The sequence below is a fragment of the Pseudophryne corroboree genome, chromosome 4 (genome assembly GCF_028390025.1).
Source record: "Pseudophryne corroboree isolate aPseCor3 chromosome 4, aPseCor3.hap2, whole genome shotgun sequence".
NCBI lineage: Eukaryota > Metazoa > Chordata > Amphibia > Anura > Myobatrachidae > Pseudophryne > Pseudophryne corroboree.
The window spans coordinates 280,095,404-280,111,084 of record NC_086447.1 but is presented as its reverse complement, the minus strand read 5'-3'; the positions used below and the strand labels follow the sequence as shown (position 1 = coordinate 280,111,084).

The 15,681-nt window shown below is 47.1% G+C and overlaps 1 protein-coding gene across 1 annotated transcript in view; it reads right to left on the bottom strand.

The window, feature by feature from the left end:
- Positions 1–7,115: 7,115 nt before the first annotated feature.
- LOC134910895 (uncharacterized) overlaps positions 7,116–15,681 on the bottom strand; it is a gene marked incomplete at its 5' end in the record, with an annotated part of 10,310 nt that continues 1,744 nt past the window's right edge. Inside the window, one exon of the mRNA XM_063919282.1 lies at positions 7,116–7,127. Coding sequence (XP_063775352.1) covers positions 7,116–7,127 — 12 coding nt within the window. The remainder of the gene's footprint in view (positions 7,128–15,681) is intronic.

Sequence of the window (15,681 nt, the reverse complement as noted above, 5' to 3'; positions counted from 1 at the left end):
CCCCTTTTAGCAATAATCCACTGTGGTGTCGGAACCCAGTGGTAAAATCACAATTGGTGTCGTGTCTTCATTGCCCTGCTAAGGTTTAAAGCGTGTTTTCATTGCATTGCATAACTGTTCAGGGTTTGTGGTGTATCTCTGGGTGTGTACGCGCTGTGAGTACTTTGTACCGTCAGCGCGGCATTTGTACGCGAAGTCCGTACGCAGTACGGGACTTTGTACGCTAATAGCGTACAAAGTGCGCAGAGTGTGTGTTAAGTACAGCGGCCACAGCGGCTCCATTGTAAAGTGTATTTAAGGTGTGTTTAAGGTATAGCTTTCTTTCCTAAGGATATTTCAGCATTATCAATTGGGGGCTCTCCGGTTTTCGACATACTTACTACCTAACAGGTCACAGCAGACTCAATCTATCAGCAAAAGGGTGGACAGAAAGTATCCTACGTATCCTTTTCTTGGTCGATGGATGCTGAAAACCCTTCTTGATTGCTGATTAGATGGCGTCTGCTCTGTATGGTTTGTAGAGATGCTGGTAGAACCCGTAAGGTAAACAGGAAAAAAGCTATTTAAAATCTGTGAGTTTCTTTTTGGCACCAAAACCGTACACAGCACCCATACTCTTTGCATACTCTCTCACATTGTTGAAATAACATTCAGATTGCTAGATTCATTTAGACTTGTGTGAAACCGGAGATATTTGTTGCTATATAGTTACAAAAAAATATTTAAGGAAGTAAGCGTAAAGCACAAACACAGTCTGGCCTAGTTGTAAAGTTTTATACAGAAAGAAACTGTGTTGTGTTTAGTGGGCAATAGTAGTTTTATTGCTCACATTTATAGAAGTTGTGCGATCTGTTTTATTGCGTACGCACATTGGTATACGTGGTACGGAACGTGAGGACAGCGTACAAAAACGTGCACGTAGCGCAAGGCCGCACACGTGGCATAAAGGTACACACGGTTGCGTAATTACGCAAGCTTGCGTAGGGTTGTGTGCGCATAATAAAACCACACGATAGGTTTGTTTAGTTTAAAGGTGGGACAGTAGCCACGCTACAATAGCACCAAACCACCCGGTTTCTAAAGAAATTTAGTATAAAAACAAAATTTTGTATAAATAATTTTTTTTAAATTGCCTCTGGGGGTAAAGCTGCCAACTTGAATGAATCCTAATTTTCTGTACAGAAAAATAAAGTGTATTTGAGTGAGAGAATGCAGGAGTGAGTGGATACTGAACCCAAGAACTGAAGTGGTCTAGGTGGTCTAAGCTAGGTGGTCTAGGTGGACACACTGGGTTAGTAGAGGCCCGGTGGCGTAGGGTTCGCAACCCTGCGTTATTAACTAGGTGGTCTTAGTAGACTGAGTGGTATCCCATACAACTCTTAGTGGTTTGAAGTGGTCTAGGCTAGGTGGTCTACAGCAATCGTAGGGCATATAGATAACTAGTATCTATAGGCTGTGCTATTGCATCACATGTCCGTTTGTTCTGCACAGCGCAACATGATATTATTGTGTCATATGCGCTGTGGAAGAGCATACGCAGACGTGATTGTATAGACAAAGTGGTTTTTCTTTGATAACTTCGGGAAATCTCCCTGGTGGGCTTCACTGGAAAGGGTGAAAGATAGTTATCTAATTTCTCTGTTTTTCACCATACAAATAATTCCAGTTGAAAGATACCGAAAAGGAAATTTTCACTGCCTCTCTCAGGAAAATATTCCAAACAGAACGTCCACCGAAATAAATTACGGTGTAAGGTCTGATAGGAGCCCTAAGTTGGGTACATTGCGATCCGCTACCAACAGTGTATCGTTGTACTGGCCAGCGTGGGCGAGAGCGAGTGGAAGGCGCTCGGGCATACTTCCACCGTCTACTTATATTGAGTATTTTGGTGTTTGTGGGAATTTTTTTTAAATTATTAGAAGAGACCCACAAATATGGGAGCCAGTTTTTCAAGTAAGAGACGTTTAGACAGGGTTCAGGCAGAATTGTGGCCAAAAGGCTCAGCAAGGTTTATCATGTGTGAAAAATATGGTTCACACACAGAAGTTTTATGCAATGAGTGGGTATGTATACTAACAATGATAGGGTACCATTCCCTAGAGTGGGCAGCTTTGAACCAGAGGTATTACAGAACTTAAGGTTAAGGATATGTCTGATAAAATCCAAGAAACAAAGGATTAAACATACAGACTGTTTACATTTATGGCAACAGGAGGGGGATATGCAAAGGGAATTAGCTCGCGCAGCAGGTTCCAAACCTAGCGGGAAAACAATGGCGACCGCACCACCATATATTGTTGGGGAGAAAATGGCTACAGGCAATGATACATTGGTACAGAATAGGAGTGTAATTGCAAAATGTACTAACGCTAACCCTTGCCAGTTGTACCATTTTAAATTTTCCCCAGGACTGCGAACAAGAAGATGAGCCCAGCACGATATTGGCACTCTCTCTAGCAGCCACCATACAAGACACTCAGGTGGGCACGGCCCAACCAACAAGAGCAGTAGTCAGGCCCCCTAGTAGAGGGATAAGTGAGGTCGTGTCCACAGGTAAGTACGGTACCATACATTATGCAGAGACAATAGCACCTCACATTGTAAAGTCAAATCAAAATGATGTAATTGAATTAAATCCTGTCAGGGTGATCGCAGTCCCCAATGGGAAGACTGACGCTCAGGGAGTAACTCCCGTCAGGAACATTGCCATGTATTGTCCCTGGTCCCGGACAGAATTAAGGTCAATTATGTCAGAATTTCCCAATCCCAGAAAAGATCTAGTCGCATGCCAGAGGTTCATTAAAGAGTTAGGTAACGCCACCGAACCCACAAACAAAGATTGGCGAACAGTGCTACGGATATGTTTACCCTCCAATATTGACCCCGCAAAATTTATAACTGATTGCAACTTAGACGCAGAAGTACCTCTCACTGATGAGTACACTCAGGAGAATGGACGACAAATCAATCTGCAATTAGGAATATATTTCCATACTGTTGTCAAAAGGAATAAAATCTTTTCCATAAGACAAAAGGAAGGTGAAACGGCATCCGAATATTTCCATCGAGCACTGCAGGAAATGGCTAGATACACTGGGATCGAGGACATTAGAGACAATGTACATCATAGGGAGGTAGCTGTTTCAGTATTAATGGACGGGTTGAAGGAGGCACTCAGAACAAGGGTACAGACCTCTCTACCAAACTGGAGAGGTATCTCGGTGGCTGCATTGAGAGAGTCCGCTATCGAGCATGATAGGAACATCATTAAACACAGGGAGTCACAGGGGGAAAAACTGATGACGGTAAGTATACAGGCCCTTACGGCAAAACCCCATCAGCCGAAAACCCGGACCCCTGTTGTTTGGGACAGACCTAGAACATGTTACATTTGTAGGAAGGAAGGGCATTTTGCCAAAGACTGTAAGAGTAGTAGAGCGCATAGCCAAGATAGACCCCTAGACAGAGAATACGAACCACACTACTACTCACATAATTGGGATCAGGGACCACATAGGAGAAGTTATGAGCCACATGCAGGGGAAACAAGGAGGTACCCACCAAGGAGAGATGGGCAGACCTCCGGAAATTCTCAGCTACCTCCCCCACATATCGTAGCTGCCAATGCGCTGCAGGAGGGTCTCACCACACAATAGGGGTTGGGCCACACCTGTAGTCTGCAGCCAGTGAAGTTGATTGCTAGCCTTGGTAGTGAACCTGAGGTCACGGTTGATGTAGCTGGTGTACCATTACCTTTTCTTATAGATACAGGGGCGGCCAGGTCAGTGCTAAATTCGACTGTAGGTATAAAAACCACGGGTAAAACAATTTTGGCAATGGGAGTAACAGGAACGGTGCAACTCTACCCTTTCAGTAGACAGGCAGAGATTACGATAGGGCCCCTGCAGACCAAACACTCTTTTCTGCTGGCTGCATCGGCTCCAACTAATCTGCTCGGCAGAGATTTATTGTGTAAAATGTGGTGTGTCATATATTGTACTCCTGAGGGTGTCTTCTTGGATATACCAGAGAATCACGTTCAAGAAGTCATAAAGTATCGGAGCATGGACAAAGTGTGACCCTTTTCTCTAAAGTGACGAGCCACCGGTTGTTCCAGATTTCTACCAGATAGATGAATGGCAGACCGGTGTAGGGCCATTCATCCCTGAATGGTCTAGAGGTCTGACCTACATAGTACAGCCCACAGGGGCAACAAATAATGTATACCACAAACTCTGACCTACAAGTTAGAATATGTCTAATCTCATACAATTTGTCAGAGTGTGGATGTTTGAAATTACGACAGGGTTGCATATATTTGCAAGTCGTGCAGCTGTGGCAACTGTAACAACCAGGGGGTTTATAGTACACATTGGGGATCACATTTTGTCCCATGCCAGAAATGTCAGCTTTCACAAGCCTATCGCGAAGATTACGACCTCGTTTAAAGGCCGCTAGAGGTCTAGTATCCTTAAACGCTGGCAATTCACTGTCTGATTTAATAATGGGCCACAAAGCTAGTGATGCCTGTTTAATAATGGGGCTAGCTGTCGTAAACTGACTTACCCACGGGATACAATTATCACGGGCTCGTACTTTCGGTTGTAGAAGACATGCACGAGATGTTCGTAATACTTGCTCTTTCTGTACATATAGATTTTTAGGGTCATAACCCCGGGCTATAAATTTCAGGATCAATTCATCTAATCTACCAGGCAGTGCAGTTGGATCACTTACTATCCTAGCGATTCTCATCATTTGGGATAGCGGTAATCCTTTCTTGAGAGCCAGAGGGTGATGGCTATCTGCTCTAAGGAAAGTGTTGCGGTCAACATCCTTATAGTAGATATCGGTGCTGATAATACCTTCCCTAATCATGACTTTCACATCCAAAAAGTGCATTACCGTAGCACTACAGGTATAGGTATATTTGATGGGAGAGTCAAGTTGATTGACCTTAAGCATTAATTCATCAAAACTATCTCGACCCCCGGTCCACAGAATGAAAATATCATCTATGTACCGGGAGTAAAGTAAAAGGTGCTGACTTACTTCTGGGCAGTTCAGGAACAGATGTTCTTCCTGGGCAAACATAAACACATTTGCATATGAGGGGGCCACGGCCGACCCCATGGCACATCCCCTCAGCTGCAAAAAGAATTGACTGTCATACAGAAAGTAGTTTCTGTAGAGAGTCAATTCCAAGAGACGGATAAACAAATCATGATCAAATATATCAGGGTCTAGATAATCACATAAAAACCTCCGCATAGCCGCCACACCATCCACATGTTTAATGGAGGTGTATAGGCTACACACATCCAAACAGCACATAATAGTGCCCTCAGGTACCACCTGTAAATCAAGTAAAAGATGAATAAAGCTGGTAGTATCCTTCAGAAAAGATTTCTTTAACGGGAGTAAGGGCTGCAGAAGAAAATCAAGCATCTGGGCTATGGTTTGTAATAATGAGTTCCGGGTGGATATAATGGGCCGACCTGGCGGAGTTACACTGTCCTTATGTAGTTTCGGTAGCGTGTATAGCACCGGGGTTACCGGGTTCTCATTGAGCAGTATCTTCTGTAAAGTATGGGTGAGCAAACCATCCTGTACAGCTATATCCAATATAGCACGAACTTCACTTTGATATTGCTTAGTCGGGTCACATTGTAGTTTTTTATAGATACCAGGTTCCCGTAACTGTCGTTCTATCTCACTACGGTAATCTACAATGTTCTGTACAACAATGGCCCCGCCCTTATCGGCCGGCCTGACGATGATATCATCATAGCCAGCTAAATTCTTCAGCGCAATGGTCTCGGTGTATGATAAATTTTTCCGAATGCGACCAGGTGCTGCGACAAATCTGGAAACGGAGTCATCAAGCAGTCTATTGAAGGTTTTTAGCGAAGGGTTAGTAGACGTCGGATCAAAACTGGATTTAGAATGAGTTCGCAAAAAGCCCTCAAGTTGAGATTGTCCAACCTGAGTAGGACGTGCCTGAAAGAATTCTTTAAGGTGTAATTTACGAGCTAATTTATGGTGATCTCGTTGCCACTCAAAGCCATCGTGCATATTAGTGGGTACGAATGATAGCCCTTTCTGTAAAACCCTTAATTCGTCCTCTGACAAACTCCTGTGCGACAGATTAAATACTAGCGTATCTTCCTTTTGTCTACACTTCTGACGCCTCTGGTTTTGGCCCCCCCGGCGGGTGGAAGATCGCTTGCACGCTGAGGGCCCTGACCTAAAGGGGCACTAGTACTGGGGGCACAGTCATCTGAGTCCGAAATCAGAAAGTAGCTGTCACTTTGGCTATTGGTGGTGGCTTGATAGGGTTGTTTCTTTTGCCAGGGTCTCCTTTTTTGAAAGCGTGGTTTACTCCGGGATTCATTATCATTACCCGACAACCACCGGTAGACCTTATTCTCCTCATAATCATTGTCTACCGTGGATCGCTTATTTCTTTTAAATTTCAGGAGATCCCTCCTATGTTGGTCACAGTTCTGTTCCAATTTACCCACCCAGCTGCTGTTAGCAGGATCACTCAGTAGTTTCTTGGATTCTTTTTCCAGGGATTTGATTTTAATTCTGGTACTGTCCAGCTCCCGACGTGATTCCTCGATCACCAGGACCATGAGGTCTAGAGCACATCGGTTTAAGATGCCAATCCATTTTCTAATGAAATCAGGATTATTCCTCCCTATGGTGGGGGTGTTTCTGCACCTGAAACCCCGGGGAATTTTTCTATCTTTATAGTACTCTGTGAGAGAAGAGGCGTGTAGCAAAAAGTCAATTTCTCTACGCTTCAGTTTAAAAAGCTGAAAGTATACATCCTCCATGGTGTATTTTGAATCATGACCAGGCACTTTCTCTTTAAGTAAAATCCCCTCTATTTGTTCTGGGGTAAAAGAGAAGGTCTCACCAGGAGGTGTAATGAAATTATGACACCCTGCCGCATCCTGCGACGCTGATGCACTTGATGCTCCATCCATGGTCACTGATTGACATACACAAATCACCCAGTGATTTAAAAGCAGTGGCAAACGCTGCCAATTCTATCTGAGGAGTAAATAGTGGTAGTCCCAATAATAAATAGGTCAATAAACAGTCAGTTAGGTGCCATGCTACACGGAATACATCAATGTGAAATTCCCATACGTAGAGATACAATTCAGCCGGCACTCAAGTTCAGCAGACAGCATGCCCCGGTGCCATAACCCAAACAGCATACACAAATCCAAATAGCGGAAAAAAGGCACTCCAGAGGCTTAATGATAATAGGAAATTGTATTGACAAGAAGCGACGTTTCGGGGCAGTACCCCTTCCTCAAGGCATACCAATACACAGTGAAAAGCAGAAACTTACCCCCTAAAGTACCCCTCAGGGCCGAGTGCGCCGTCCTCCACGTCTCCCGCCGCGTCTCCGTCTCTGCTCACCGCCGCCTAGTACTTCCGGGTCCCTGCTTGACCTGATTACCGTGGCAACCCAGGCAGCATGCGTTCCACCACAGAAGATGCTGCGTGCGGTTCACGGCATGTAGCGCTGGCCAGGGGGGGCGGAGAGGACTCGCAACTCTATATTGGCCCTAACAAAAAACATAAAAAAACATACATAAAAAACAAGTGTAAAAATACAAGTGTAAAACACAGTGACCATATTAAAACATCTAAAGTGCATGATTAACAGCGCAATAGAGCGCACAGAATAAAACAAAGACAAAGGTCATAGAGCAATATCAGAAGTATAACAATGACAAGAATATAGAGCTAACGAGAATTGACCTCGGCTACACTGCACTACATTATACTATTCCAGTTGATCTTGTCATTCAATCCCAAGGGGGACATCGCTTCTTGTCAATACAATTTCCTATTATCATTAAGCCTCTGGAGTGCCTTTTTTCCGCTATTTGGATTTGTATATATATATATATATATATTGTAACACTGTAAGGGTACAAGGTGCCGTTTCCTGGGGTAAAATGGCAGCACGCAGCAGCTGAAGAACCACACAAGTCCAGTTTCTGGTACAACTGGCCCCAGCCAGTTTTATTATACAGAAAATAAAACAAACACCAAAAGAAAATACCTTGCCTGTCCGGCACTAACTAAACACAAGATGTTCCTAACTATCACTAAACAAAAACACAGAGTTCTCCAGTAAACACTGTATAGCTCACTTGTATCAGGAAGCGTGTTTCTCTCACAGAGATCCTGCAGTCTTCCCAGGCAGTCTGCCCACATTAATCAGGCTAGAAGCCCTATAAGACTCTTGCACAGCTGAAAGCCCTGATTAGCCCTCTGTGAGGCCAAAGATCTGAACTGGGCCCAATGTCTTGAACTCGCCCTATCTCTCTCTCAGGGCTCTTATCTAGCTTTTCCAGCAAACTGAAAAGGTTCTAACAAAACAAAAGCATTTTCCTAGAAGTTTTCATTTTCTAAAACATGTAAGACAAGAACCTGGGACAAACATACCTGCCCTCAAACACTATCCCAGTGTTCTTGTCACATATCCCCCTCCCCTGTTTCGACCTAGGGGCCGGAACACTTGTAGCCCCCAAACAGAAGATGCGGGACAATGCATCTGCGTTGGCTAATTGTGTACCCGGTCTATGTTCGACAGTAAACTTAAAATCCTGCAACGCTAGAAACCATCTAGTTACACGAGCATTCTTGCCTCTATTTACATACATCCATTTTAAAGGGGCATGATCTGTCACTAGTCTGAATTGTCTACCCAAGAGGTAATATCTCAAGGTATCTAGTGCCCACTTAATGGCCAAAGCCTCCTTTTCCACAATTACATACCTTTTTTCATGCTCATTGAGTTTCCTACTCAAATAAATGATAGGGTGTTCGTCCCCATCTCTGGTTTGGGACAGCACATCGCCTATCCCTACCTCTGAGGCATCTGTCTGTACCACAAATTCTTTTGAAAAATCTGGTGTTATCAATACCGGTTGTGAACACAAAGCCACTTTTAATGCTTGGAATGCTTTTTCTGCATCAGGGTTCCATTTCACCATATTTGACTGCTTCCCTTTGGTAAGGTCTGACAACGGCACCGCTGTGGTCGCAAAATTGGGAATAAACCGTCTATAGTACCCAGTTATTCCCAAAAAAGCCCTTACCTGTTTTTTATTCACTGGACGAGGCCAGTTTTGAATAGCATCAATTTTATTCAATTGGGGCCTAATCAGACCTCTGCCTATGGTGAAGCCCAAGTATTTGACCTCCTCCATTGCGAGGCAGCACTTCTTTGGGTTAGCAGTTAACCCTGCCTCTCTGATTGAGTCCAGTACTGTTTGTACTTTAACCAAATGGGACCCCCAGTCTGTACTGTGAATTACCACATCATCCAAATAGGCAGCTGCATATTTTCTATGGGGCCTCAAAATTGTATCCATCGCCCGTTGAAAGGTTGCTGGAGCCCCGTGCAACCCAAAGGGTAACATCTTATACTGGTACAGCCCCTCCGGAACCGAAAAGGTTCCGAAAATAAAACAAACACCAAAAGAAAATACCTTGCCTGTCCGGCACTAACTAAACACAAGATGTTCCTAACTATCACTAAACAAAAACACAGAGTTCTCCAGTAAACACTGTATAGCTCACTTGTATCAGGAAGCGTGTTTCTCTCACAGAGATCCTGCAGTCTTCCCAGGCAGTCTGCCCACATTAATCAGGCTAGAAGCCCTATAAGACTCTTGCACAGCTGAAATCCCTGATTAGCCCTCTGTGAGGCCAAAGATCTGAACTGGGCCCAATGTCTGGAACTCGCCCTATCTCTCTCTCAGGGCTCTTATCCAGCTTTTCCAGCAAACTGAAAAGGTTCTAACAAAACAAAAGCATTTTCCTAGAAGTTTTCATTTTCTAAAACATGTAAGACAAGAACCTTGGACAAACATACCTGCCCTCAAACACTATCCCAGTGTTCTTGTCACAATATATATATATATACATATATATATATATATATATATACATAAATATAATACAAATCCAGAGGTCTTAGTTACATAGTTTGCAAACGTATGATAAGCCACCAGGCCCCAACAAGGCTCCTCTGATGCTGGTGGTCCCTAACTCTAGGTCTGGGCCTGGGGTGCAGAACCCCACAAACCGGCAAAGGCCAGCTAACTCCAAGGCAGCACAACGCGAGAAGGTAAAGTGTTAGTATGTGTTAATAAAGGAAAACATAATCTATATACAAAAACAGATATACTAGTGAAAGTGTAATTAAAAGACCAGAATGATTAATAAATGTGTTAGGGGGGTGCTAAATAAGATCTCGCAGTGTGCTACCACAAAGCAGCCCAGCCCCACCAATCCAGGGAGAACCGCACCCCAGACCCGCCCCAGGTACTAATAATAATAATACTAATAACAACCCTTCCGGGTAATATAACATAATGCCACATGATAATGGCATCTGAGCAAATGTATCAGAATTGAGAGCTAACTCACCTGAAGATACCCCCAGGATGGCACTACAGAGACCAGCATACCCTCCAACCACTGGCTCCCATCCATGCCCCTCATACTAACAGAACAAAATGTAAGTTGCTGGTCTCTGTAGTGCCATTTGGTGAGTTAGCTCTCAATTCGGATACATTTGCTCAGATGCCATTATCATGTGGCATTATGTTATATTGCCCGGAAGGGTTGTTATTATTATTACTAGGTGCTTCATCGCGCCCTATGGGCGCTCTTCACACCATCGCAAGGGGCTACGCCCCCTTAACCCTTGCATGCCTTTCTGGGGTATAATATTTGTATTATATGGAGTATTACCTGCATTCCTTTGTTAGTGGTTAAATATTGCACAATGAAAGGGCGTGCGATGGTGAAGGAGGCGCAGCCCCTTGCGACGGCGTGAACAGCACCTGCAGGGCATGATGTACAGAATGTAGCGGGTGCGGGGGGGACTGCGGATGGTGTCTGTAGATGCTGCGGGTGGAGGGGAGGCAGAAGTGGGGGTGGGGCCCGGATGGGGAAGGTTCGGGAGGTGCTGCGCGTGGGGGAGGGGCAGAGGAGTGGGGGATGCAGATGGGGGAGGGGTCCGGAGGCACTGAAGGTGGGGGAGGGGCAGGGGTGTCACGGGTGGGAGAGGGGCAGGTGTGGGGATGTTGTGGATGGATGAAGGGTTCCGGAGGTGCTGTGGGATGGGAAGGGACGGGAGTGCCGGGGGTGGGGTAGGGGACCGCAGGCACCATGGGTAGGGTAGGGGCAGGTACGGGTGTTGCGGCGGATGGGAAAGGAGGTCCGGAGGTGCTGCAGGTGGTGGAGGGGCAGGTGCGGGGGTGCCATTGGTGGGGGAGGGGTGGGTGAGGGGGGGACCGCTGATGGAGGAGGGTGTCTGCAGATGCTGCGGGTGGAGGGGGCAGGTGTGGGGGGAGACATATAAGGGGGGTGAATGGTGGAAGGGGCCTGGAGGTGCTGTGGGTGGTGAAGGGGTGGAGGAGTGGGAGCCACGGGTGGTGTAGGGGGTCTGGAGGCACAGCATGTGGGGGAGGGGTGGAGTGCCGCATGTGGTGGAGGGGAAGGTGCGGAGGTGTGGTGCATTGGGGAGAGGTCTGGAGGCGCTGCGGGTACTGTATATGCCATAAAAGGTAGTTGGAGGGTATGCAGTAACAGGGCCAGGACAGGGGTGACAGGGTCAGTACAGGGTTGACGGGGCCAGGACAGGGGTGACAGGGTCAGAACAGGGGTGACGGTGCCAGGACAGGGGTGACGGGGCCAGGACAGGGGTGACGGGGCCAGGACAGGGGTGACGGAGCCAGGACAGAAATGATAGGGACAGGATAAGGGTGACAGGGCCAGGATAAGGGTGAAAGGGCCAGGATAAGGGTGGCAGGGCAAGGCCAGGGGTGACAGGGACATGACAGAACACAGGGCACAGGAGAGATTGGTATTAGGGACAAAACAGTGGTGACAGACAGATGTGTCTTACCGGAGTCACTGCTGCTGGCTGCTGCTGTTCCACTCCAACCTGTTGGGATCTGCTGCTGCTGGAGACTTGGCATGGCTGACTCTCTCAGGCTGGATTCCTGCTTCCTCTGCCCGTCCGCATCCCTCCCCCCCTCCTCAGTCACACACCGCAGACCTCGCGCAGCTGCCGGGCACTGTGGTAAGGTGAGACTGGAAATGACTGGTTAGCCCCCAGGAGACGCTGCGGCTGGAGGGAGGAGTGGGTCAGAGCCTGCAAGCAGCTCGGATTTCTGTAGCGCTACCCGCCAGCTAAACTGTGTGAAGGAGCTGGGCGCACCTCACTGCGGGTGGCAGTGCTGCAGCTAGCGGTGGGGTTGCTGGGGCTGGAGATAACAGAGGCAGTACGGAACCTGCACAGCGGCAGGTGCCCCACTAAACTGCAGCTAAGAAGCGTGGAGTGTGCCAGAAAGTGACGCTCCTCCGCACCAGAGAGACCCTGCTGAGTATGCTGATGTGGGGGGTCAAGCACACAGTGAGCCGGTGCCCGTCTGTCTGTATGACATACCCCTCACACACCCCCATACCTCCCAAATGTCCCGATTTTCGCGGGACAGTCCCATTTTTTGGGGTCTGTCCCGCTGTCCCACCCGCGGGTCGCAGTGTCCGGCGGTGGGGGGGGGGCAGTTGGAAAGCTCCTGTACTCGCTGTTCTGCTTAGCAGAGCAGCGGTGAATAGTGGAGACAGAGGGAGAGGGGGCATCAGGGGGTACGGATTAATGGGGGGGTTCCAGCAGCAGAGCCGGATTAAGGTGGGGGGGGGGCAGGGGATACGTACCGTTGGCCCCACAGTTTTAGGGGGCCCCCCGGCTGGAGTAGCTCTGTTCCAGCTCAGAAGCTCCCCCCCCGTCCTGCCAGCAACAGCGGCAGCATTTGTGCTACAGTCAGCACATGCTGCTGCATATTGGCAGGTCTGTGGTGTTGCAGGGAGGCAGCAGCCTCCCTGCTTTCTTCTCCCTGTGCGGGTGTGTAGGGGGGAGCGACCACCTCCTCTGGATTTAGCCCTAGCTGAGGGGCCAAAATCCCATCAAAAAAATAAAAATCGAAATTTGCATAAGGGGGCGTGACCACGCGGGACGCGATTAGGCCACGCCCCTAACCCACAGCAGGCACAGCAATGAGATAGGGCTCCCCTGTCACAAGTGCCCTGGGCCCCCCGGACTCATAATCAGCCCCTGGGAGCATGCCAGCAGCTCACAGAGCGCTGGGCATGCTCCCTCACTGACGAAAACGGGGCCCTCCCGTGAAGCCACGCCCCCTTTTCGCCGAGTGTGTTTCCCTCCTTCTGCCTGGATAAAGCTCCTGCAGAAAGCTGGGAGGTCTGCACCCCTGCCTGTGCCATGCCCAATGCCCATGCTATCTGCTTCTGCTCCTAGTCTCCTGTAGATTTGGCCAGATCTCTGTGACTCATTTGACTAACTCCGCCCAGTGTTGTAACTCCGCCCAGCGTTAGCAAATGAATCACAAGGTCACAGAATAGGGCTATTATATAGGAGAGGAGTAGTAGTAGTAGTAGTAGCAGTAGCAGTAGCAGTAGTAGTAGTAGTAGTAGTAGTAGTAGCAGCAGTAGCAGTAGCAGTAGCAGTAGTAGTAGTAGTAGTAGTAGTAGCAGCAGCAGCAGCAGCAGCAGTAGCAGTAGTAGCAGTAGTAGCAGTAGTAGTAGTAGTAGTAGTAGTAGTAGTAGTAGTAGCAGCAGTAGCAGTAGCAGTAGCAGTAGTAGTAGTAGTAGTAGCAGCAGCAGCAGCAGCAGCAGTAGCAGTAGTAGCAGTAGTAGCAGTAGTAGCAGTAGTAGTAGTAGTAGCAGCAGTAGCAGTAGTAGTAGTAGTAGTAGTAGTAGTAGCAGCAGTAGCAGTAGCAGTAGTAGTAGTAGTAGTAGCAGCAGCAGCAGCAGCAGCAGTAGCAGTAGTAGCAGTAGTAGCAGTAGTAGTAGTAGTAGTAGTAGTAGTAGTAGCAGCAGTAGCAGTAGCAGTAGTAGTAGTAGTAGTAGTAGTAGCAGCAGCAGCAGCAGCAGCAGTAGCAGTAGTAGCAGTAGTAGCAGTAGTAGCAGTAGTAGTAGTAGTAGTAGTAGTAGCAGCAGCAGCAGCAGCAGCAGTAGCAGTAGTAGCAGTAGTAGCAGTAGTAGCAGTAGTAGTAGTAGTAGTAGTAGTAGCAGCAGTAGCAGTAGCAGTAGCAGTAGTAGTAGTAGTAGTAGTAGTAGCAGCAGCAGCAGCAGCAGCAGTAGCAGTAGTAGCAGTAGTAGCAGTAGTAGTAGTAGTAGTAGTAGTAGTAGTAGCAGCAGTAGCAGTAGCAGTAGTAGTAGTAGTAGTAGTAGAAGCAGCAGCAGCAGCAGCAGTAGCAGTAGTAGCAGTAGTAGCAGTAGTAGCAGTAGTAGTAGTAGTAGTAGTAGTAGTAGTAGCAGCAGTAGCAGTAGCAGTAGCAGTAGTAGTAGTAGTAGTAGTAGTAGCAGCAGCAGCAGCAGCAGTAGCAGTAGTAGCAGTAGTAGCAGTAGTAGCAGTAGTAGTAGTAGTAGTAGTAGTAGTAGCAGCAGTAGCAGTAGCAGTAGCAGTAGTAGTAGTAGTAGTAGTAGTAGCAGCAGTAGCAGTAGCAGTAGTAGTAGTAGTAGTAGTAGTAGCAGCAGCAGCAGCAGCAGCAGTAGCAGTAGTAGCAGTAGTAGCAGTAGTAGTAGTAGTAGTAGTAGTAGTAGCAGCAGTAGCAGTAGCAGTAGCAGTAGTAGTAGTAGTAGTAGTAGTAGCAGCAGTAGCAGTAGCAGTAGCAGTAGTAGTAGTAGTAGTAGTAGTAGTAGCAGCAGTAGCAGCAGTAGCAGTAGCAGTAGTAGCAGTAGTAGCAGTAGTAGCAGTAGTAGTAGTAGTAGTAGTAGTAGTAGTAGTAGTAGCAGCAGTAGCAGTAGCAGTAGCAGTAGTAGTAGTAGTAGTAGTAGTAGCAGCAGCAGCAGCAGCAGCAGTAGCAGTAGTAGCAGTAGTAGCAGTAGTAGCAGTAGTAGTAGTAGTAGTAGTAGTAGTAGCAGCAGTAGCAGTAGCAGTAGCAGTAGTAGTAGTAGTAGTAGTAGTAGTAGTAGTAGCAGCAGTAGCAGTAGCAGTAGTAGTAGTAGTAGTAGTAGCAGCAGCAGCAGCAGCAGCAGTAGCAGTAGTAGCAGTAGTAGCAGTAGTAGTAGTAGTAGTAGTAGTAGTAGTAGTAGTAGCAGCAGTAGCAGTAGCAGTAGTAGTAGTAGTAGTAGTAGTAGCAGCAGCAGCAGCAGCAGCAGTAGCAGTAGTAGCAGTAGTAGCAGTAGTAGCAGTAGTAGTAGTAGTAGTAGTAGTAGCAGCAGCAGCAGCAGTAGCAGTAGTAGCAGTAGTAGCAGTAGTAGCAGTAGTAGCAGTAGTAGTAGTAGTAGTAGTAGTAGTAGCAGCAGCAGCAGCAGCAGCAGTAGCAGTAGTAGCAGTAGTAGCAGTAGTAGCAGTAGTAGCAGTAGTAGTAGTAGTAGTAGTAGCAGCAGTAGCAGTAGCAGTAGCAGTAGTAGCAGTAGTAGCAGTAGTAGTAGTAGTAGCAGTAGTAGTAGTAGCAGCAGCAGCAGCAGCAGTAGCAGTAGTAGCAGTAGTAGCAGTAGTAGCAGTAGTAGTAGTAGTAGCAGTAGTAGTAGCAGCAGCAGCAGCAGCAGTAGCAGTAGTAGCAGTAGTAGCAGTAGTAGCAGTAGTAGTAGTAGTAGTAGTAGTAG